Source organism: Rhyacophila brunnea, unplaced genomic scaffold, assembly GCF_057557595.1.
Source record: "Rhyacophila brunnea isolate RB1 unplaced genomic scaffold, BYU_Rbru_1.0 scaffold_7, whole genome shotgun sequence".
NCBI classification, from domain to species: domain Eukaryota; kingdom Metazoa; phylum Arthropoda; class Insecta; order Trichoptera; family Rhyacophilidae; genus Rhyacophila; species Rhyacophila brunnea.
The window spans coordinates 212734-238826 of record NW_028233339.1 but is presented as its reverse complement, the minus strand read 5'-3'; the positions used below and the strand labels follow the sequence as shown (position 1 = coordinate 238826).

Below are 26093 nucleotides of genomic sequence, written 5' to 3'. Positions count from 1 at the left end.
AAATAATTGGAACTCGAAAATATATTATTTTGTTTACTAGAAAAAACCATGATGGATAAAAAAAAATTAATATTACCTGAAAAATTAGTTTCAGTATTCCTTATAAAATTTTTTTTTTTTATAATTTTCCAATAAGATATTTTGACACTTGTCTATTCTATTCTATGTGCGCGATATTCTATGGTTGTCTAAGCCATTTCAGATTTGGATGTCGATTGTCGTGTGGCGTGTTTTTTACTGCTCTGCGTGGTATTCTTTGAAATCAAGCAGTCGTATTTTTATTGAGTTTTTCAGACTTAACGTAAAGCTGGAGCAATTACGCCAACCAACATAAGCCTGATTCTTCTTAATTACAGTACAGTAAGTCGATTTTATGTATTTATCGAGGGTGAATGGACTCCACGTCAAATCGGTCTGCAGAAAAGGTGACACGTAGGCTAATGCGTGCTGATCAAAAGTCTGCTGAATATCTTGGACTATATCGAAACTGAATATTTGGCATTAATTAATAGCTCTCCCTTTTTAAATAACTTCGGACGCCGGCTTAGATTTATGAAATACTTTTCCATATGTTTTGCATTCGATAGGTAAGTAGGTATCAACAATAACTTGAACTTTTCACTGTCTTCTGTCAACATGAGGCTTTCAGAATTTTCGTTTAATTCATTCTATTATGATATTTAAAATATTGTGCACCCATCTAATCCAATAAGAATTCAATCTTTCACTAACGAGATACTAATGCCCGGGTTAATACAACAGATTTGTAAAAATCGGCGAAATTCTTTAAGTAAATTCACTTTCAGAACATCTGGATTTTAAATGAAATGAAAGACATTTAGGTAAAACCGTATATCTTGCCAAACTTGGTGTATATTCGAAACATATGGCATTTACAGTGAGCTATATTAATGTTAGATACAACCGTGTAGGGTTTTTGATGGTTTCATATTTCTGCCTTAATATTCTCTTTTCATCGCAAAATATAGCTGGGATCGTAAATTCCTTTGTCAAATGAGATAAATTCATGACTTATTTTTATTTATAAACTTGCATACCTAGTATTAATTTTTGCACATGTCATTCGACTACCATACCCAGTGTTTAAATTTAATTTATAATATTTGCTTTGCGATTGATATTTATACAGGTGTTTCGTTCGAATTATTTTTTATGTGTACCAGTGTTCAATAGTTCATGGATAGTGATAATATGGTTTAAAACTATTATATTTTAATGTAATAAATAAAATCAGTAAAATGTTCATTGTACCTATTGTACACGCATTAATTTTGTGTGTCGATAATATTACCTGTCAGAAGGAAGTCTTACGGGTGCGTCTTATCTTTTTCAGTGTTACTGTAACGACTTAGCACGACCAAGGACACTCGCTCGAGCGCTAACATGATGCAACAGACGGAAGAAGCGCAGGGGCCGGGAGAGGAATGGCAGGCGCAGGGTGGAACGGAGGCAGATGAGGGCGGCCAATCGCAATCCGCGCTGATCGACCACGCTTACCAACCCGAGCCTCCCGTCCACACTTATGAGGACCTCTTTCCCGCTCTGCCCGTCTCTGCGCCTTCGCAGACCATCGCCAACATGAACGACACCATGCGCCTGGATTCTTCCACTCTCACTATGGTATTCCACTCGATAATATTTTCTGCTGATTCGTCAAAATTTTCAATGTGTGTTTTCAATTTTTATCGGTTTCTGTAGTAATCAATAAAATTGAGAGTGTTGATGTAAATCTTTTGAGTCTTTCAATTGAATTTTAGGTTGATTAAACTTACAAACAAATTCGTGTTGTCTCGTAAATGTTGATTTCTTCAACCTTCTTCTACAGAGATGAGGCCTAAACTGGACTTTTGCTTTAATAATTTGTATACAGGCGGCCCTCGACTTCCGTACGTAATTGCTTCCTGAAAATGTGTACTAATGTTGAATGTACAAAAGTAGAGCAATGACATCAAAAAGTGCATATCTATTTATCAATGGCTATATTAAAGTTAACGAGCGTATTAGCAATCAGGTGTTTTCTTTAGAAACTTGTCAAGAGATAGTTGAATTACCACCCTTTTATGAAGGTATTTGAGAAGGTGACGGAGAGCGGAGGAGAGAGGAGTAACTGCATGGAAGCGCACACTCAACCTAAATTTTAAGAAATGTACGAAAGTCGAGGGCCCCCTGTATAAACTATGAAAAGAGAACAAACTCAATTGTTGCATAGAAAAATGACCCCTGCAAAATGTCCCATCTTCTATATTATCCAACATCTTCTGTTTTCCATATTTTCTTGTCATTAATTTGTACTGGAATACTCTCGATTATTCAGACTAATTAGGCAGATTACGGATACGTGTTATGCATTAATCTAATTCATGTTGCACAAATAATCTACACCCAAATAATTAAAAGTTCACTATATTACTAATCGGCCTTGTCGGTAGAGTGGGCGCGACTCTAAAATATGAAGTTGTGGGCCGCGGGTTCTAGCCCGCGGCTAGATGTATGCTCAGTGGTTAGATGTAATTTGTACATATAACATTTCACCGTAGCACAGTTCGCCGTGAGCTTTCTAATCGGAAAATGACCATATAGTATACGGTCATCTCTGTAGCACCGAGATGAAAAAATTATGCGTTCTGTATTTCTAATTTAATTTCATATCTATTTTTACTATTGTCTTTCCATTATATTTCGGTAGTTTTTATTATATATTTTGTAAATGTTTTCGGTAAAAGTCGGTTTACAGGAAGCCAGATGGGAACCGTGCCAATTTTCATAGCCGATTTTGGCAAAATTCATGAATTCATGAATGAAAACCTAACCTAACCTAACAAATAATCCAGTATATCGGCTATTTTCAGTGTTTTATTTAGACATGAATTTTATCTCAGTGCTATACGACCCAAAGAGGTTGGACGGTATTTAATATACGACCACATATTTCCGATACATTTCACGGTAAAGTGTGATACGACGAACTGCATCCATACAAATTTCTGGAGGACTCAGTGTTTGGTGTAGTGCACGGACTCAATGAGTTGGGTGAATGACTTAATGACTGTTCCTCGCCATAAAGGCTTAATTACATTGGCAGACTCGTAGACCCAACCCGATCCAACACTATTTGCAATTATACGCAACGATTTAATCGTGTTAGTCCTTGCTTTTGATTGGTTTAAAATAAACATAGTGTTGCTATTATTAAAAATATAGGTTGACCGAAAACTAGATACTTCTTAGATTGGTGACTACACTGAACGTATTCCCGCGCAATTTTACGTCAAAAAAACTGAGCTGAATTGAAATTGAAAAATGGAAATTTGCGCGGCCGTTTGACATTTATAGAAAGTTTTGTACACTTATTGTTAATTTACATCATGGATAACTGGGCGACCTCAGTGCTTGTCCATACATTTTTTTGAGATTTCGTCTCTTATAGTTGTTGAAATCGAGCAGTAGAATGAACGACCATTTGCGTAGCTCGCGAGTGGCCGCGTAATCGGCTATTTTCGTACGCTTTCGGCAATCTTCGCTTGCTAATGAATGGATCGCACGACGGAATAATAGAAAATTTTCCACTTTTGTCCCTTCTCCTTGAAAACCATAGAGAATAGAGTTTGACAGTCGTGGCAGATGGCATCTGCCACGACAAGAGGTCTGTTAATATAGTCTCCACTCTGAAGACCGTATGCTCTGATTAGTAATGAATATGGTAATTTTTTTGAAGTTATACTTCTTTAGGCGTGTTTGGAAAATCAGATCAGAGTGTATTTTTGGCGTGTGACATGTCACATAATTTATTTTTTCACACAAAAATAGACGCACTCGATTGGATTCGAACCACCAATTGTTCGGTTATCAGCCGAGCGCACTACCATTACACCACAGTATGATTGATACTCCAATCGTGACGATTATACAGTATAATATTATAGTTTAGAATTGTTCCGTTGCTTAGGCAGCGCATTTATTATTGTCGGCCATTTGCAATTCCTTACGTAAACAAACTATTAAACGTCATAGTGGCAGTTGTTACTTTAAAAATAAAAACAATGATAAATAATTATATAATTTAGTAATATATAACTTAAAGTGTATATAAATTAACCAACTAATAAGCGGTCCTTTTTCTTGAGTGTGTAATTTAACAAGATAATTAAGAGCTAGTCGAAGAATCTAGGTTATCACAAGTTTTGTTACGCCAAAGAAGTATAACTTCTAACACGCGTACATAAGTACACACACCGATTTTATTTTTACTACTATTTCCAGTCTTGTTTTTTTTAATTTTCTCTGCAAGAAGTGTTTCCACTGTGATATTTTGACCACTTTTTTCTTTATATTCATTATCCGACACGAGTTAATGACTGAATCGAATTATTTTGCAAAGTGGAACGACACTCGACATAGGACTAGTTATAATAAAATCAATATCTAGTCTGACTTGACGCAATACCCCGTTTACACGAGCATGGATTTACTGCCGACAGTACGTATTATCGCGGTCATAACAAGAAAATGTACATGTAAACATGTATTATTCTGCAGTTGCAAGATTACATGCATGAATCAAAAAAGTTCGGAAGCTTCTGAATTTTCATGTGACAGAACGATAGTGGCGAACCTGCCGGCAAAAAAACGAACTACTCCGCGGAGACTCATTTTTAGTTTAACCTATTTTTACAATTTGTTACGTACGAGGGTGGGTCAATAATTCCTTAGAAAAAAGCATTAAAACAGTTTTTATTTTTGTATTTTTTTTTTATTTCTCAACATAATCTCCTTGGAGCTCAATACACTTGGTTAGACGTTTCCCAATTTTTTTTAAACCGTCAGAAAAATAAGTTTTCGGAAGGTCCTCAAAATAAGCATTTGTCCGATCGATGACTTCTTCATTTGAAAAAAAACGTTGTCCACTTAGCCATTTTTTTAAGTTTGGGAAAAGGAAAAAGTCACTGGGGGCTAAATCTGGCGAATACGGTGGGTGGTCGACCAATTCGAACTTCAATTCTTCAATTTTAGCCATTGATCGTAAACATGTGTGAACACGGGCATTGTCCTGATGAAAGAGGTTTTTTTTCCTGTTTAAATGAGGCCGTTTTTCTTCAATTTTGTTTTTTAGCTGGTCCAATAAAGATGCATAATAATCCCCTGTTATTGTTTTTCCTTTTTCCAAATAGTCAACGAAAATAATTCCACGTGCATCCCAAAATACAGTAGCCATAACCTTACCAGCTGATTTTACGGTTTTCGCCTTCTTTGGACATGGTTCGCCTTTCGCAATCCACTGCTTTGACTGTTCTTTCGTCTCGGGAGTATAGTGGTGTATTCATGTTTCATCTACAGTCACAAAGCGACGAAAAAATTCATCCCGATTGCGTTGCATGAGCGACAACAGGGCTTTAGAGGCCACCACCCTATTGCGTTTATTGTCGACTGTGAGCAAACGCGGCACCCATCTTGCAGAAATTTTTTTCATGCTCAATTTGTCATGTAAAATAGAAATGACGCTACCTTTTGAGATCCCTGTAACCTCAATTATCTCACTCAACTTTAATCTTCGGTCACTTAACACCATATCGTGGATTTTATTGATCATTTCTGGTGTAGTCACCTCTACAGGACGTCCTGGGCGTGGTTCATCCTTTGTTGATGTACGACCACGTTTAAATTCATTTAACCAGTTATAAATAGTTGCAAGTGAAGGAGCAGATATGCCGTGAACTAAATCCAACTCATTTTTTATTTCCTTTGCTGTTAACCCTTTTATATTAAAATGTTTAATAACAGCTCTAAACTCAATTTTCTCCATTTTTTGTAAACAAGCAAATTTTTTTTTTAAATGTACGAGAAACACACAACAACCCGACCAATCTGATTGAAACTTCGCAGCATACTGAATCGGTAGTGCCGCTGCATGAAAACAAACCGCTTGCAGTACTAGTCGCGCCACCTGTCTGCTTTTCTAAGGACTTATTGACCCACCCTCGTAGTACCATAAAATGACAACATTGCGCCTCGCTACCTCTTGAAGAATGAGATTGGAGAGACAGTCAGCACTTTTGCGTGTGAACATTTATTGTCATGATAGTTTAAAACACACTGCTAATACTGACAAAGACCGTTGTCAGGTACACTTTTTTTATTACACATATAATTAAATAGTATTCCTATCGTACTAATACAAACTTGGGAAGATGTACTTTCTTGGTTATAAATTTGTTATCAGTGAATGTGTGGCATAGTCGTTTACGCACTCTTTTCTTGACCTCCACACTCACCTCGTTACATAACAATCTCGCACTGAGTATACATAATATATCTATTATTTTATAAAAACATTTCTTCAATGTTTCCTTATTTATAACCGTATTACTAAATAACATAGTTTGCACTCAAAGTTGCCGAGTTGGCACCTGGATAAAAAGTGTCTTATTTTTAAATTTGTGTTTTTTCCAATGCATTGGGCGACTGGCTAATAACCAGTCCTCATAAAAAAACTGCTTATATGACCGCCGTGACACTATGTGGATACCCATATTATGCTCTGTTTAAAAAATTAATGGAATTTACTTAAGGGGGGACATGCTCGTCGAAGGTCAAAATTGAGTTTTTATTGTATATTCAAACCATGATCCTGGACACTCCTTAAACGTTGTAGATGATCTATTTATATAATTTTGAAGCCTTATTATCCTTTATAGTTATTTTAAACATTTGATGACTGCATGAAGTATTTTTGTTACATAAAATAGTATTCTTTTAAACCTCTCGCTCTAATGTTTTAGAACATAGTCATATTTCGGTACATAACTGTGCAGTGGTGTTAAGATTTTTTACATTTATTAATTTTTAAACGCATTTATAAAACCATTAGCATAATTTATTACGAGATAATTTTTGTAAAATATTCACGATAAAAAATTATATTGATAATCTCTGTGATCCCAAATTTGACAAGAATTAGGCATTTTATTATTCAAAAAATTGGCAAGATTAACACATTTCAAGATGATTCTAAAGATATTTATTATAAGCTATGTCTTTGACCATTCAAGTGTGATAAACATCTTATGAATAATGATTGCTTTATAATAATTATTGACCTAAGAATAAGGTAGTGTTTTTTTAAAATACGCCATTTCTTTTGTCATTCCCCAGTAGTTAAGGTACAACATACGGCCGTAGCCATAAATTGACAAACTATAATTGAAGTAAAGAGTAAAATGATATTGACGCGCGTGTTTGAACATGTATCGTTTAAAAAAAATAAAAATAAATTCGGTTAGGTACATGTTCAAACACGCGCGTTAACATAATTTTACTCCCTACTTTAATTATAGTTTTTCATTTTATGGCTACGGCCGTATGTTGTAGCTTAACCACTAGGGAATGATAAAAGAAATGGCGTATTTCAAAAAAACACTACCTTATTCTTAGGTCAATAATTATTATAAAGCAATCATTATTCATAAAATTTTTATCACACTTGAATGGTCAAAAACATAGCTTATAATAAATATCTTTAGAATCATCTTCAAATGTGTTAATCTTGCCGATTTTTTGAATAATAAAATGCCTAATTCTTGTCAAATTTGGGATCACAGAGATTATCAAAATAATTTTTTATCGTGAATATTTTACAAAAATTATCTCGTAATAAATTATACTAATGGTTTTATAAATGCGTTTAAAAATTAATAAATGTAAAAAATCTTAACACCACTGCACAGTTCTGTACCGAAATATGACTATATTCTAAAACATTAGAGCGAGAGGTTTAAAAGAATACTATTTTATGTAACAAAAATACTTCATGCAGTCATCAAATGTTTAAAATAACTATAAAGGATAATAAGGCTTCAAAATTATATAAATAGATTATCTACAACGTTTAAGGAGTGTCCAGGATCATGGTTTGAAAATACAATAAAAACTCAATTTTGACCTTCGACGAGCATGTCCCCCCTTAATTGAAATAACAGGCTCATTGATAAAATGATAATTTTGCTAAAGAGCAAAAAGCAGAATGAAATCGTTATTAGTCGGAAAATGGGTTTAATTTAATGTTAAATAAAAGAATTTATATATTTATTTTGAAATACAGTCGAACTTGGTTATTACGATCACGGTAATAGCGAGATCTCGGATGTAATGAGGAAACATTTGTTGACATTTTAGTTTATGATTTTCTCCATACATTATTTATTCACTTTTATAACGAGCTACTTCTAGGCGCCGCGTGGTGTCCATACGCTCCAATTAAGGAGCGGATATGGCCGAAGAACAAAGACTACTCTGGTATACCGAGCAAAACTGTTACAGTAAAACCATGTTAATAAGAACACGGATAATTTGAAATTTTTCGCTAAAAAAAGTCCTTTGAACATTATTTTCATATAAAACCATACCTTTAATTTGAATTTCGTAATTCGAAAACAATAAACAGCATTATTTTCATACAATTCTTTCTTTGTGGTGTTTTTCTGGTTGGTATCTGTTTTATTTCAGCATACGTAAAACCTCGTTAGTAAGAACACTGATAATTCGAAATTTTTGCGAAAAATTTTCATATAAAACTATACCTTTAATTCAAATTTCGAGTCCTGGCATATAAAAATATTCAATAATAAAGTACACTATTTCTGGGTTCTGGACTTGGAGGAAACGGCGAGATTTTAATAAAACATACGGCTTTGATTACATATTATTACATTGTTATAATCTTTCTAATGCGGAGGGCGAGTTTAATATGTTTATTGTCTGGCCGTCTGGGACATTCTGCCTCCAAAACAATATTTCTCACCGCGTTCCTTTTCATTTATTCCCCTTCAGCCTGTTTTGCGAGCGGCCGATGCTTGCTTGTACTGTACTTACTTATACAAGTTTATACACAATAAGCCGATTTGTTGCCTTAACTGCACTTTCTTCTTCCTTCATTTATGAAGTGAGGAAATCGTTTTTGCTAGTTTTAATGATATCAGTCTTGAACACTTTCCCTGTTGAACAAATTGACATTTAAATCTCAAAAATGAAAAAAATGCAATGAGTGTCATATAATAATATAATCCAGGACACACCGTTAATACATATTATTATTATATAATGTAGATAGTCTTGATAACGGTGTTTCAACTGAAATAGATACCGATTAAAAAGACATATTTATGAAATTTAGTATTATTAATATTTATAACATTGTAAAATAAAATGAATGTGTTTTTATGAATGCCGGCGAGTACATGCATACATGCATGGATGTTACATTTGTTCAATTTGACGATGAAAACTGAATACAAAGTGCGACATTTAATGTTATTTATTACATAAAGGTTATCATCTCTAGTGTGTCGATAGTAATTCCAACAATAATATATTACGCTACATCAACAAATCTTCTGGAACAACCTAAATGCTTACTGCAGCATTCGAATCAAGTCAAGATCATTATTTTGTTATTGTCCAGGCAAAATATCACAATATGTTTACAGGTCGTCCATCTGTTAACGTCAATGATGTATTTTGTTGTCGATTTCGCAATATGCTGATATGTCGATATCAGTGGCGGGGGGTGGAGGTAGTGCACACTAAACTTTGTCAGTCATATGTACTTATTTGTTTTTATTGAATTAAAAATACAATTTGCTGTTGTTAGTGCTGATTAGTTTTTAAAATTCAAAAAGCCTGCCTAAATCCAACCATAATAGTTTAGGTATACTCTGGGCGATCCAACAAAAATATACACTTACTTACGTACACTTTTTCTTTCATATTACTTGTTTTCGTTGAATTAAGAATACATATAGTTAATTAGTATATTAATAGTGGTGGTAAGTACATAGTTAGTTTTTTCAAATTCGTTAAGCCCTGCCTAATCAAACCATAATCGATAAAAAATGTTTTATAGATATTTTATATAGAATAAATATTTTTTGTTTATTCATTATCAATCACATCTGGAACAATAAATGAATCTAGAAATCGTCAATGTCTTTTAATAACTCAAAACTGATAATTGAGCCATATATCAGACAATGCATAATCAATAACAATTTGTATGGTATGTGTATACACGTCCCGATGTACCAATCTCGAAACCTGATGACAAGTGTAAACCGCTGTTCTGATCGAGCAGATAGTAAGTAATTCGTTTATAGAGTAATAATTAGATGCTCAAAAGCAATGTAATTAAAAATGAATTGAAGATGTACGATAATATGTAGGAAGACGGTGACCCATATAGATAATATCCTGTCGACAGGTGTTTGTAGTTCCTTCATCGGAGCGCAAGCAAGACCACTCGGACAAGTTCGGAGAGGGGGAGTCCCTCCGCATCTGCCAGAGCATAATGAAGGAGACGGGCGCACACATTGAGATCTCAGGCAGCCGCGACCAGAGCCTCACGTTTGTTGTCACCGGCAAGAAGTCCACCGTACTGGACGCCTGCCGCCGCATCCGCATCAGCTTCCAGACTCAGGTATACTATGCTCTCATTCAGTGGCGGCCGGTGGTTTCCAAAATTGCTTTCATTGGGGGTGCATGAAACATTTTCTTACCTTGTTTAAAAAGAATATCAACTCGGTGTTGTTTCTGTTTAGCGAACACCTCAATCACTTCTCATTAAAGTCTGGAACTGTTTGTAAAAGTTTTTTCTTGATGCTTAACACAGATAGACACTTAAGTCTGTCCTGATTCATGGTATTTCTTAAAGACGATTTAATTCTTTTAAGGGTTGAAAAACACCTTTCACTTTCCACAGATGTCATCGGACCATCCTTTTTTTATGCTGACTTTCTTCGAAGGCATTCTTATTATTTTTGATAAAGTCTACGTTTACTGACATTTTAAAACACATACACTTCACTGATTAAACAATAATTATATGTATTATTATGAACCTTTTTCAAAATTTACCATTTTAAAACACATACACTTCACTGATTAAACAGTAATTATAATATTTATTATTATGAATCTTTTAATTAATTTTTATGGACAAAATTATCAAAATAACGTAACAAAACACCTAAAAAAGCTGACTATAGATCACAACAACAGAAACCATACTGAATTGTATTGTAAGTAAATAATATTTCAAGAAAATATTTAAAAAAAATATTTAAAAAAAAAAAAAAAAAAATGGATAACTAAAGATTGTTTTGAATAGGTAGTGAGATCCCCGGGGTTCCAGCGGCTAGCTCAGGTGTCCATCGAACCCCGGATTCACAAAAAAAAAGAAATTCAAACGGTTGGAGTGTAAATAAAACACAGTCCTTCGTGCTCGTAACGTGATATTGTTTATATTTTACATTTTCTTAGTTTTACAAATTATATTTGGGATTTTTACAGTTGTAGTCGTCAGGTCCGTACCTATCGGAAAGGGGACGCTTACTAACTTCCTTTTTTCTTTCTTTTTTTAAATTCCTCGTACCGACGCCATCCAGCAAAAAAAGGACTCTCGTGATTGGCCAAATTTTATCGCGTGATCTTTGATTCGGCGAATCACGAGCCTGACCCTGGCGCCGGCGCGCGAGGATTTCACGCACAATGCGCGGCAAAATTTATTATATTTAAATCCTTATATTTAGTCTTAAAATTATCTCTTTCATCCATCATCATTTTTACTTTTTAAATTAAAAAGAAATACTTACGTGGTTGAGCAAGGAATCAGATTAGATGTTTTATGAAGCCGTTTCTAGAGGTCAGGGTTACGTTTCGACTTAAGCTACTAAATGATTATTTTACACCGGAAGAAGCCCGCCTGTAACAGGGGTGTATCAGTAGGTACGAATTTATCGACTCTAATCTCGAAAAGGCGTCAGTCCCTTCTCACTCCCTTCATCTACAAAATGCAATAAAACTTCACGCCAGTCAGGCATTGTTAAAAATATGACTATCATGTTATAATAATTCACTCACTTGGTAAAAGAACATGGTAACTAAGATATTAATTTTTTATAAATTATATTCAAATATTTGCAAATATAGAACGATTTAAGGATCGTATCCATAATATTTATGTTGATATTTAATTTGTATTCAATATCAGCCTATTTCCAATGAATTTATATGAGATTTGAACAAAAAAAATCTTTTTTTTATTAATCCTGCTAAATCTCAGTTACTACATTTTTCCGCGTATACTGTTTTTTTTCTGTGTCGAATTTTGTGAACTGGTCGGCGTCCCAAACGGCCATAAAATTTTGTGTGTATATGACTTGTTTATGAGTTTCATGTATCGGGTTGAACTGTTATTACACAATGTAATATGAATGGCAAACTAAGATCGATATTAGGGCGAAAACGGGCGCACACCACAAGCGCCCGTTTTCAATGACTGTTCAGTGGGTACATGCTTTTGGTACAGATTTACATGGATTACATTGTGATAAACGAGTGATGACTTATGAATAGCATTGTTGCACATTGAGTGATGTTTAGGAAAAAGGAGTGCAGCGCACATGCATGGTGTTAGTGAAGCCGCCGCCGTTGCTCTCATTGTTCTGTCAATCTTACTCGAGTGTTTCACTAACAAATTTTATGTCTCTGTACTTGGGTGTAAGTGATGATAATTCTATGTATAAATGATTATAAATGAAAGGACAATTGACCTGAACTTAAATATTTACTTTTTGATTTGTCTTCTCTTACTAGTGAATCCGCATCCAGACGCGTGTAATGTAACGCGAATTTGTCGTAAAGATGTAGCCACGATCCTTACATGTAATGCTCGTAGCGACGTCCGCGCTGATCCATCGGATGTCAGTTTTTAACTCGCAGTGCTCGAGAACTCTTAACAACAGGATTCGCGTGGAGGTCGTGTGCCGTCCATACAAATCTGCGTTACACAACACGCGTCTGGACCCGGCATAAGCCCACTTTTTATTAATTGCCAAGTAAAATGTTGAATGTGAAGTGTCTTTAGAAATATTATAGGCATATTGGAATTATTCAATTTCAAAAATGTTTGTAGAACGATTATTTTGTTGGAATACTTGACTTTATTAAAATTGGATTCACTCAAAATGCTGCTTTTGAGATCAGACTAAATCTTCTTTGAGCCCCCCCCCCACATATGAATAAAATAAACAATGATATCATCAGTAGAATCGAACAAGATATTCAAATATTTTAACATAGAGTGGGGCAGTCTGATGTAACACATTATGTGTATTGCAGGCAAGCAAGCAGGTGAGCATTCCAAAGGAGCACCACGGCATGATCCTAGGCAAGCAGGGGCAGCGTCGCAAGGATTTGGAGCAGCAGACGGGCACCAAGATCTCCGTCCCGTCCATCGACGACCCCAGCGAACTCATCACCATCACCGGCACCAAGAAAGGCATCGAGAATGCTCAGCATGAAATCGTTGTGCTCTCTGATGAACAGGTCAGCGTTCTTTATCATACATTATATATTATATATCATACAAAATCTAAACATAACTTCGATTGATAATATCACATTGTTATTGTCGATAACATTTCTGTTCTGTCATCTTTTCAGTCAAGAAAGGCGGTGGAGCGCATAACGGTGCCGAAGATCTACCATCCATTCATTTTCGGCGCTCACAATGAAAACCTAATTGCTATGACGAGCGAGACGGGTGCCAGAATCAACATCCCCCCTCCCTCTGTCATGAAGGACGAAATCGTCATCGCCGGGGAGAAAGAAGGAGTCCTCGCCGCCAAAGCCAAGATCGATGCCATCCACAAAGAAATGGTATAACTCCTATCTTCTCTTAGTAAGCGTTCATGAAAATATTCTCTACCAGAACCTAAATAGCTACAATTCATTTCGCATAACAAATTTCACTATTTTCGCCTGCATCTGTGGTAATGACTCCAAAGAGTGAACCTTCGATTGAAGGTCATGCGGCGCTTTATATAGTTGAACGGGTGACCTCTTCTCTGCCTGTATTCAGATTGCCTTGCTATACTGTTGGTGCCATCTCCAATTATTCTGTCTGTAATGTCTATGTATATAATATATAAGACATCGAACAGTATTTTATTTGAACCTTTTGTTGTTTAATTCGGCAGAAGAGGAAATGCACAATAGTGAGCGTGGAGGTGCCAAAGTCTCAGCACAAGTACGTGATCGGGGCACGCGGGGCGACCATCCAAGAGATCCTCAAAGAGACGGGCGTCTCCGTCGAGATGCCTCCCGCTGACTCTGCCACTGGAACCATTAATCTCAGAGGACCTCATGAAAAATTAGGCTTAGGTGATTATTCTTTTTTTCCGTGAATGACATAGCATGTTATAGAATGTGGTAATTAAATAGTAATTAAATGCACCGCAGTGAAGAAGTTAAGACTTTCACGGTTGTTTTTTTATCGTAATAAATTGTTGGGTTTCCACCGCATGTATATTTTCCTTCTTTCCTCGACTCTGCAATGAGCCCGAAATGTCAAGGAAAGAAGGAAGAAGTGCACGCCGTGGAAACCATAGAATTACGACATATTTTTTTATTTATGAACTATCTAAAATATTTTTTTAATCAGGTCGTAGTTGTAAGTAGTGAATCTTTGTCTGCTTTTTGTTCATTTTATCAATTGAACACGTTTCCATCTTTCTCCGTAGCTCTATCAAAGGTGTGCGAGAAGGCAAATTCTCAATGCGCAACATACGTACCGGCTCCCGCATGGATCTACAAATACATCATTGGCAAAAAAGGAGCCAAGATTAAGCAACTCACCCAAGATTTCCCCAAGGTTAGCATTTTAGCATTATAATATAATCAGACATTTTTATTTAACTTTTTTTTTTTTTTCCGACCATGTCCGATCCTGATAGGATCATATGGGCCTCCACAGAGTGGAGGTTTGCATTGACAGATTTTGTTTTTTTACGAGAAATGGATGTCAGCAAGTGGCTCAACCTATTAGGTCCATACCCTGACACACACAAATTGAAAAACAATATGTGTACTTGCCAGACCCAGGATTCGAACCTGGGACCCACGGCTTCATAGTCCAACGCTTATGCCGCGCGGCCACCGTGGGCTTTTTTTTAACTTTAGCATTATAATATATTTAGACATTTTTATTTAACTGACTGAACCAAATTGAAAAAGACTCATTCGAAAACGTTAACTTTCCCAGGTGCACCTCGAATTTCCGGATGGAGAAGACAAGATTAAGATTGAAGGGCCCCCAGAAGAAGTGGATAAGGCGCAAGCGGAACTCCTCTCAGTCGTTCAGAACCTCCAAGACACTATTACTTTCGCTGAAATCAACCTCGACATGAAACATCTTAAACACATCGTCGGAAAGGCTGGTGCCAACGGTGAGATTTTGTCTATTTCTATCACTCATTTCGATGACATCACGTCATGAGATAACCATTTTCTTACTGTAAAATAAATTATACTCTATTCTGTGATGTCACATTGTGCTCCCATACTACTTTCACGATAGAAGCCCTCTGCATGTTCCAATTTAGTTGTTATCAGGATATGTGTATGCATGTTGGGTGATTTTGGTCGGGATGACCATAGACCTTAATATAATATATTATGTTGGCGTAACATCTAGATTTCATATTTTATAGCATAACATGAAAGGCTAACATCATCCATTGCAGTATTGATAAAGTAACGTGGCATTTTTACAGTGAACCGGCTGAAGGAGGAGCACGGGGTGAACATCAATATCGGTGACACGATCCGCATCGAGGGTAGCCACGAAGGAGTGGCGGCCGTCAAAAAGGAGCTGCTGGACAAGATCAACAAGATGGAGAACGAAAAGGAGCGCGACGTGATCGTCGACCACCGCTACTTCCGCAGCCTCATTGGAACTAAGGGGGAGAACATCAAGGAGATCAAAGCAAAGTTTGATAACCGTGTGCAGATCCTGGTGCCAGGGCATGGCGAGAAGCGTGACATTGTTAAGCTGCGCGGGCCCTCGGAGGACGTGGACCGCTGCCATAAATACCTCCTGGAGGTGGTGAAGGACCTGATGGAAGCATCGTACGTGAGTGAGGTGCCTATCTTCAAACAGTTCCACAAGTTCGTTATCGGAAAGGGCGGCGCCAACATCCGCAAGATCCGTGATGAGACGCAGACCAAGATCGACCTACCGGCTGAGGGTGACACCAGCGAGGCCATCACCGTCACCGGCAAGCGGGAAAACGTGGAAGAGGCTATTCGTCGCATCCGTAAGATCAACGAAGAACTGGCTAACGTTGTCACCGAGGAGGTGGCCATTCACCCCAAGTTCTACAACTCACTCATTGGGACGGGAGGCAAACTCATCCACGCCATCATGGAGGAGTGCGGTGGCGTTAGCGTCAAGTTCCCGCCCGCTGACGGCGACAGTGACCGCGTGGTTATCCGTGGTCCCGCTGACGAGGTGGCACGTGCCCGCCACCAGCTGCTGGAGCTGGCCTCCGAACGCCAGCATAACTCCTTCTCCTGTGAGGTCCGTGCCAACCCTAAGCACCACAAGTTCCTTATTGGGAAAAATGGTGCCAACATCAAGAAGCTCCGCGAGCAGACCGGCGCCCGCATAGTCTTCCCATCAGAGCAGGACGGTGACAGGGAAGCCATCACTGTTATCGGTGAGTCCACCTCTCTCTCTCTATTGCTGTTTCTGGGCACTCAACTGACAGCTTACTGGAAATACTATAATACTACCTACAGTGACCGAAAATCGAAAAAAAATTCAAATTACGAAATATGAAATGTATGGAGGAAGAATTAAAAAATTTGACAAATTGACGCCGCTTGAGCGCGATGGGTTAATTGAATTAAACGAAATGAAATAAAAACTACGAAATACTTTTTATTTTTCCAATTTGTCAACACAATTTTATTGTTTGGCATTGGTTCTCTAGTAAAACTATGTGAAAATCCTATAAACAATCAACAATTAAATAGCTACAGTAAAACTTCGTTAATATGAATTCCACCCGACCAAAAATCGAAAAAAAATTGTGAATTGTGAAATGTATGGGGGGAAAATATTAAAATTTAAATCAATATCATTTACGATCATAGATGTGCTTACCAAATTTCCGTTGCCGTGTGTGTTAATGGGTCATAAAATGTCAGGATTATTTATATTAATAAAATAAGTCATTTTCGATGTTTTAAGAAAAGTCTGACACAATTTTCAATGACTGGCTCATGAAATAGTGTACTTTATTATGATTTATTGAATATTTTTATGACAGGACTCGAAATTTGAATTAAAGGTATAGTTTTATATGAAAATAATGGTTCAAGGGACTTTTTTTCGCGAAAATTTCGAATTATCAGTGTTCTTACTAACGAGGTTTTACGTATGCTGAAATAGAACAGATACCAACCAGAAAAACACCACAAAGAAAGAATTGTATGAAAATAATGCTGTTTATTGTTTTTAATTTAAATGAAAAATAAAATGAGATGGTAGGTAGGTATAATAATTAGCAATATTATTTAAAAGCAAGAAATATGTACTCACAGCAGGGAAATCATAACATAAAAAGACCGAAGGAATGCCCAGTTAAACAGTTAAAATCATTACTAATTTTATTATATGTATTAGTAAATTAAAAATACTACATTATCCCATCCAAATGTCCACATGTGAAAAAGGCAAATGCAGCCTATTCGTAATTTATTATCAGTGTAATATGTACATACTGAAAATGAAATAATATTTAATTCCAGCAAGTATGACTGTCGGAGTGCGTATTTTCTCAGTTACCCATCGCTTATCTCCCTCTAACAAAAGTATTTTTTGCCTCTGCTATTTTACCACTGGGTAAAACTCATGACCGATGACGGTATTCTGTTTACAGGCAGCAAAGAGGCAGTGGAAGACGCGAGAGTGCGTTTGGAGGCGAGTATCCGGGACATTGATAAGATCGTTGAGGGAGAGACGGAGGTGGACCCCAAGCATCACCGACACTTTGTGGCGCGGCGCGGGGAAGTGCTCAATCGTATCTCGGAAGAGTGCGGCGGCGTGCAGATCTCGTTCCCCCGTCACGGTGTGGTGTCAGACCGTGTCATTCTCAAGGGACCCAAGGACTGCATCGCAGTCGCAATTCAGCGTATCGCCGACGTCGTCAACGATCTCGATTCACAGGTTCGATTTTGCCATTGATATCACATAACTTCTTTTAACGATTTTCACTCGGGGAGTTCGTAGAGGAGAGTGGGGATCTTTTTTACAAATAATGATAATTAACCATTCACCCAACTGTCTGAATCAAACGCACATTGGAAAAACGATATTTTAATTTTGTCAGATGTGGCATTCAAACCTGCATGAATGACTTCAGAGACAGGCACTCTGGCACTAACTTCACCGTGCGGCACAAAAAGTTCCGCTCATTTCGAGTTCCCTGAAATTTAATAGAATGTTTCAATGATTCCTACAAACAAAAAAGTTTGCTAATCATTGGATTAGACAAAGTCGTTTTGCATTAGAAATTTTGTATGTCTCAATAAAATTCACAAAGTTGGGAAGGAGTTGATATATGTATATCCAATGATTTACATTATTATAGGTACATAATTATTCTTAATTGGTACACATCAGAAACACACCTAAAAAACAAAGAAAAAACTTTTATGACTGTATAACTCTCTGGTCTCTAGGTGACAGTGGAATGCATAATTCCCCAAAAGCACCACCGCAGCGTGATGGGGGCCAAGGGCTTCAAAGTGCAAGCCATCACTGCGGAGCACGACGTGCAGATCAAATTCCCGGATCGCTTTGCTGCCGGCGGGCGCGGCGGCCAGCTGCCCAACGGGGGCACCGAAGTCAACGGGTACCCGCCGGAAACGGAGAAGGACCCCTCGAAACCGGATCCCGCCGATATCATTCGGATACATGGCCGCGAAGAAAATTGCAATGCCGCCAAGCAGGCTCTGCTTAACCAGGTTTGTTTTATACTGTTGACATGATATTTATGCACTTATGACATTCATGTCTTATTCTTGTTAGTGATGTAGTCACAATATATCCTATCAATAACCCTCTACACTAGTGTTATATCAATGCAGATTTCACTGTCTCTCGTGACTACTTGGGTAAAAAAAAAGAAACGTGTAAAGCAGGGGTAGTCAATCTTTTTATATCTACAATATCTACATACATACATAGAAGCATGGGCTCTATATTACGACCGTACACCCTGTTTCTTGAAAGCTTAAAAGCATCTAAGCGACATTTTTTGAGCATAGACAATCATGGAAAAAACCGCTATTATATGGCAAAAACGCTATTATAAGCGTAGACAATAAGTACAAATATAAAAATCATTTACAATGTATAAAATTCAAACATTTTAAATTAATAAAATTCGCCGTTTTCAAAAATTAGTATAGCATAACAGAGTTCGCCAATGCATTTCCTAAATTTTAAATAATTATAAAGTAACCTAAGACATTCGTGCACACACCAAAGCGAATTATTGGCAGCGAATATTCGCCAATCAAGCTCGTATTGGGTTACGGGAAAGAGCACGCGATGTTCAGATTTCGGAAGGGAATTAAGTTATTATCTTACAAAGTTCAATATGGAGCGCTGCGATTGTTTGACGTTTCGGTATCGAGCATTCAAATAATATATCAATAATTTTATATTATCATTGATACAATTTGTCTCCGACACTGCCATCCATTCGCATTTACCCCGTCAAAATAACCCGAAAAAAGCACCCGTATCGATATGGAGTCTCAAAAAATAGCCAAATATATGACAAATTGATGGCTTTCATTGTATCTTTTGATCCCCTGCGTGAATAAATGTTACGTTTGTTCATTAACAACGGGTAAGTAGGGAGCATTACAGCTGCATTGGCTTTTTTTGAGACTCTTTTGACCGGACCTTCCGTACCGATGGCGGGTGCTTTTTTCGGGATATTTTGACGGGGTACTTGGTGAATATTCGCGTTGGTTTGTGCGAGCCTTAAACCTTCGTATAAAAACGCTCTAAATAGGTAGGTAGGTATGCGAAAATAAGGAACATTTTTCAAAATAACGTTATAGATAACAATATTTTATATATAAAATTGAGCCGTGTTAACTAAACGACATTGTTATAATTTCAGATAATTCCGACTCAAATTTGATCAATAAAATAAGAAATACGAGTGAAAATGGCTTCGGTGGCTTTTATTCACTCTTTGATTAGTGATTGTTCTTATAAGATTGTAATATAATAATATATCCATAGTCAGTATTCTCTATTAACGCATAACCGAGAAAATTAAGATTAAAAAAAAATACGAGGTTAGTTTGGTATAATATTTAATATGAAAGATAACACGCTTCATGAATATTTATGATAGGTATATTATGCCGAAAGGTAAGTTTTAAGTAGGAAAAGTGGCATTTTAATGAAAACCAGTGACGTTTAATTTCAATCAGTGTGAGCCGTTTTATCGAGGCTATTTGACCGGGCCATTTGTTTGTGGAAGCGAAATGTTTTCGTGGGGCTCATAAACTGGAGCCTGTTTTATTTATTATACATTTAATTAAATGAATACAAAATAAATACGGAATACTGACTATGGATAAATATTATTATCTTATAAAAACAATCACTAATCGAAGAGTAAATAAAAGCCATTCAAGCCATTTTCACTCGTATTTCTTATTTTATTGATTAAATTTGAGTCAGAATTATCTGAAATAATAACAATATCGTTTAGTTAACACGGCTAAATTTTATATAAAAAATATTGTTATCTATAACGTTATTTTGAAAAATGTTCCTTATTTTCGCATACTTACCTACCTATTTAGAGCGTTTTTATACAAAGGTTTAAGCACGAGTGTCTTTGTGTCAAAGGTTAGTTTATAATTATTTAATTTTATGAAATGCATTGGCGAACTCTAATATGCTATACTGATTTTTGAAAACGGCGAATTTTATTAGGTAATTGAAAATGTTTGAATTTTATTCATTGTAAAAGATTTTTATATATGTACTTATTGTCTACGCTTATAATAGCGATTTAGCCATATAATAGCAATTTTTCAATGATTGTCTATGCTCAAAAAGTGTCGCTTAGATGCTTTCAAGTATTGACTAAAAAAATCTGACATTTCTCTGCGGTGTACTCTCGGTAAATTGAGCCGAAGCATGAAGTGTATGAAAATGTTTTTAAAACCCCGACCCCCCACCATGAAAGCTGGAAGCATGCGGTAGGGACCAGGTTGACTACCCCTGGTGTAAAGTATCAGTGACTCTCAGATTCACACTGACTGTTAATGATTGCAACAATGCAGATACTAATAAAATTGGACCATCTCGACACTTATTTTAGTTGTAATTGTCTTATAACATACGAATTGCATTGATGCTCATGATGACCGAGCGGCTACACATCAGGATTATAGTGTCGCGTGGGTTCCGGGTTTACCAGAAATACACATTATGTTTTTCAATGTGTGCTCGGACCCAGGGTATAGACCCAACAGCTTGAGCAAGTCGCTAACGTAAAACAAAAATCTGTTGAGAAACTCCTTCGTGAGGCGGCCGATATCCCCATACAATTGTAGACCCAATAAAAAAAAAGATTGTATTGTTATAAAAATGATGGCCGCACGGCTGAAATGTTGGCCTATAACGTCGTGGGTCCCAGGTTCGAATCCTGTGTCTGTCAAGTGCACATATTGTTTTTCAATTTGTGTCCGAGTCAGAGTATGGACCTTATAGGTTGAGCAAGTGGCTAACATCCATTTTTCGTAAAAACAAAATTGGTTAATACAAAACCTCCACCCTGTGGATGTCCATCTGACAAGAATCCAAACTTATCTTTTTCATTCCTGATGTCATTCCTGTGTCATTGTAATAATCGACGTGGATCGCGTTGTATTGTGTAATTCGGTCATATGTATTACCTATTTGAAATAAAATACATTTTTCAATTCCAGGTTCCGGTGTCTATTGATGTATCGAAACCTCAGTTCAGTCATCGGTTCATAGTGGGTTCCAGGGGGCAGGACATTCGAGATTTTATGGAGAGTCACGACGTTCACATTATTTGCTCGGTATCCGATGATGAAATGGATGTCATCAGAGTAAGTACATAGCATTATTCGATTCAGTTCGCTCATTAATCATTAAGCTATTATGGGATAGCACTTCTGTTGGCATGTGTCCGCATACAAACAGTGTGAAGCGATTACCAAAATGTGATTATGTATTAGATAATGCACACATGACAAAATCATTTTCTGGTAAATAAATACATAATAACTTTCATATTAAAAATAATACTGCTTTCATTTCTTAAAGCCTCAAACTCATTTATCTATTTTTACTATTTAGTTTGACAGACCTGTCGTCAACACTTTTATAGCCGGAATGAATAATAGAAACTTGAAAATAATTTGGCTGTCATATACCTAATATATGTATAAATCTTTTTTTTATATATTCATTATGGAATATGAAAAAGTGATTCTAGCTTCTGATTCTAGAATGCCCTTGCCAATTACGGATATAATATTTATATGACAGACAATATAATTATAGGTGAAATCGATTTAAATAAATAAATCCTATTCAAAAACTTTGTCTAGTACCATTTTACCCACCAAATAAAGTGTTTTGGAAATAAATAAAATTACATCCAAATTGAGTTACCTTAATATGAATTTTTATGGAAAAATAAATAAAGATTGTCGTTTTTGACGTAGATAACCGGCGCTCCCGCTAACGTAGAAGAGGCGAGAAAAGTCATCGAAGAGAGAAGTCTGAAAGTGTGCGAGGAGAGGTTAGAAGTGGATCCCGATCACCACCCGAAAGTCATCGGCGCCAAAGGAGCCGTCATCACAAAAATCAGGGGCGGCCGCAACGTTCAGATCACCATTCCCAAAAAAGGAGACCCTGAAGAAAACATTTTCATCATTCAAGGTTTCAAAGAGGACGTGCTCGGCGCTCGCAATGACATCATGAAGGTCGTGGACGGTCTGGTTAGTATCCTCACTCTTCTTTCCTTTCTATATCTAACTGAAGACGTTCGCTAACTGACTGGATTGTGTGCGGTGACGATTTGTTGAAGTTTTTTTTGTTGAATTTGCAGAATAGTCTGATCAAGGAAGAGGTAATAATTGACTCGAGGGTGTACTCACGGCTGATCGGCTCCGGAGGGCGGAACATTCGCAAGTTCATGAGCGAATACAAAGTGGACATCCGCCTACCGCGGAACGGAGCCACCAACCCTGACCTCGTCACCATCATCGGCAACGACGCCAAGAATGTGGACGACGCCAAGAACGAACTCGAGCACATGCAAGAGGAATACGTGAGTGTTCGCAGCTATAAAGCTATTAATCATCATATCACTGCTTTATATATATTATATACTGCATTCAGTCTCAGTAAAATAACTGGTTCTCTTCATTAAACTGCATTTTAGAAATCTACCGAGAAAAATATCACCTTATGATAAACAACGCCATGCAAAATTTGTTTCTCAATGATCTTTAATGGTGTTTGTTGTTGTGGTCGGCCACCTAACAAATCAGTCGATGCCTATCATAAGATTTGACTATATTTACATAATTTTGAAAATAAATGAATTAAAAAAAATGTGAACCATGTGCAATTGAAATTTACAACCCCTCTATCCATAAAGCAATCCTTTTTGTAATCAATAATTGTTAAGACTACTGTGTAATGTCAATTATTAAGGAAATGATATTTGTACATACCGAGTGCTAAAAAGGATATTTTTTAAACCCTACAAGTATTTAGTATATGATATTTAAAAACGCAATTATATATTGAAATCTTTCAATAAGTATACAATTCAAAGTTGGTAAACCCTTGTAAATTAAATCTGGCTGTTGGTCGATTTTTCCCTTTAAAATCTCAATTAGTTTATTTTTTTCAATATGTTTCTGATATTTTTCAAAATGATTTGTTTTCAATAAAAGCAATTTTACATTTATTTAATAATGTAATAAAAATTTTATCAGCTCCGGCAATAAGTCTGCAATGAATTCATAAAAGCTAAAGAAGCCTACTGTTTACAAAATGAATTAATTAGAATTATTAATAGAACTTGAAATATTATAGTGTATTTTAATCTGTTTAAAGGATTGAGCATTTACTTAAAGGCAATTTATGATAATTATTAGTGTTAGTATTCGCCACATAGGTAATATAAAAAAATATTTTATAGTTTACTTTACAGTGTGAATGAAACACATTTCACATTAACTTTGAGGCTATGGATTTGGACGGCTCTGACAAAAATAGTTGAAAATTTGCCATCTTTGATATTACGTAAAGTGTCTCCCGTACCTTAGTATCATGCATTATAAACATTTGACTGTCTCTTCGGTTTCCAGCTACAAGATATTCACGACGCGGAAGAGAGAGACAGCTACCGCTCCAGCGGCAATGCGGCGCAGAGCGTGGCAGATGATGAACCACTCTCTCCTCCAGAGAAGGGAGGAGAGATGAAGGGCAAAAGCAAAAAGGGAGAGGGAGAGTCGGCTGGGTTCGTGGTGCCGGGTGCACCATGGGAGCAACAGCGTGCCCCCGACACGGCGTCCACACAAGACTTCCCCGCCTTCGGCTTGTCCGAGTCAGCGGGTGCCGCAGCCACCTCCGCCTGGGGGCCTCGCCGTTGATCCCCTCCCCTTCCCCCCCTCTGTTCCGCTCCCTGTGTTTTCCCTCATTTTCCAAAATTACTACTTAAACTAAATTTAGAGATAGGGGTGGATGAATATATTTTATTGCGCGGCGGCGGCGCTCCGTCCGACGCGTCCCGCCTGACAGACGTCTCGTCGCCGTTCCCTCGCTTCTCTCTCCGCAAGACGAGTGATCGCCGGAATGCCGATCGGATGGTACGTCCGAGACACACGCGGTGACGGTGACCGCGGATGTGTAATTTATTTTTTCTAAATCATCAAAAAGTGCATATATTTTTTAAATCATCTATAAAATCTAGTTATTATTATTATTTATATTAAAAGGGACAGACTCGAAAAAAAATATTTTTGAAAAAGTTAAAAAAAATCGGGATACCTTCCGAGCGGGGGGCGTCGAGTCGGAGGTCTCCCTTCGGTGAATTTTCTCCGGATAGAACGCCGCGAGGGGCGTCATCCGTCGCGACGCGGATGGGCGCACAGGAGAGGATCGGCCTCGACGGTTGGAAAATTGTGCCTTTATACTGTTGCTTTTAAATGTGTTAATTTATACATAATAATAATGTTCTTATAATTTATAATGGCGGGCGCCGCGTGGCTCTCAAAATGAAACTGTACTAATTATGTAAACGCTGCAGCGGTTCGTCCGCTATCCGGGTCGACATTGAAATTATTCAAATTTAGAAGACTGATATATTTCTCCCCGCTCTGAATGATTTGGCCTTTGAACGCTTTGTTTTGATTTCTTGCCGTAAATTTGCAATACGGTAGACCGACGGTCCCTCACCGAGCCCCTTTCGACGGAGAGAGAGAAGGTCAGGGGGCTCGGCGGCGGGAGCTGTCAGCCTCCCGGAGCGCAATTGATGAGTGCCAAACTTAGGAATGCAATAAGAGCGGCGGGCGGGGCCTCTCCTATTTTCCGGGAGGCCCTCCGGCCCTTCGTTTCATTTTTGTTTATACGAGTTAGATTTTTATTGTATATTATGTGTTTGTTATTGGAAATTTTAATAGCATTATGATGAATTATTGTACAATGTATCAGTGTACACGCGGAAAGATCATTTTTTGTAATTAGTTTTGATAAGAAACTTGACTTGTACATAACAATTACTCTAAGTCTGACATGTGCAGGTATACGAGTACTATCTGATGGGGTGAAATAGAATATCATTATATATTCCACAATAATCTTATGCCTTTTATTTACTACTGTATACCTGTCCCCGTCCATCTGATGTCTTCACATGAATTAGAACTGTAGAACGGCAACTACATACATACCGAGACTACCATCACTGACTTACGTTTTTCTTGCCAGATCTAGCTTGCAAAATTTGCATCTAGTGAATGGCGCTAAATCCAGCATTTGCCGCAAACAGCTTAATACTTAAAGCTAGAATATTATACCAGATTTGATTGAAAATCAACATTCTAGCATTTTGTATACATTTTATAAATAAAATAAATGTTACTTACCG

At 37.0% G+C, this 26093-nt stretch overlaps 1 protein-coding gene across 1 annotated transcript; it reads left to right on the top strand.

Annotated features, from left to right (window-relative positions):
* The first annotated feature begins 196 nt into the window (after positions 1-196).
* On the top strand, positions 197-25803 carry Dp1 (satellite-binding protein 1 Dp1). The gene is made up of 15 exons (XM_085957858.1): positions 197-360; positions 1355-1641; positions 10271-10486; positions 13189-13395; positions 13513-13728; positions 14049-14232; positions 14592-14722; positions 15113-15296; positions 15624-16568; positions 17796-18082; positions 18598-18882; positions 21886-22032; positions 22654-22929; positions 23040-23261; positions 24313-25803. Exons 2-15 carry the CDS (start codon positions 1405-1407, stop codon positions 24595-24597), a joined length of 3822 nt encoding a protein of 1273 aa, XP_085813984.1. The 5' UTR covers positions 197-360; positions 1355-1404; the 3' UTR covers positions 24598-25803.
* Positions 25804-26093: the final 290 nt, after the last annotated feature.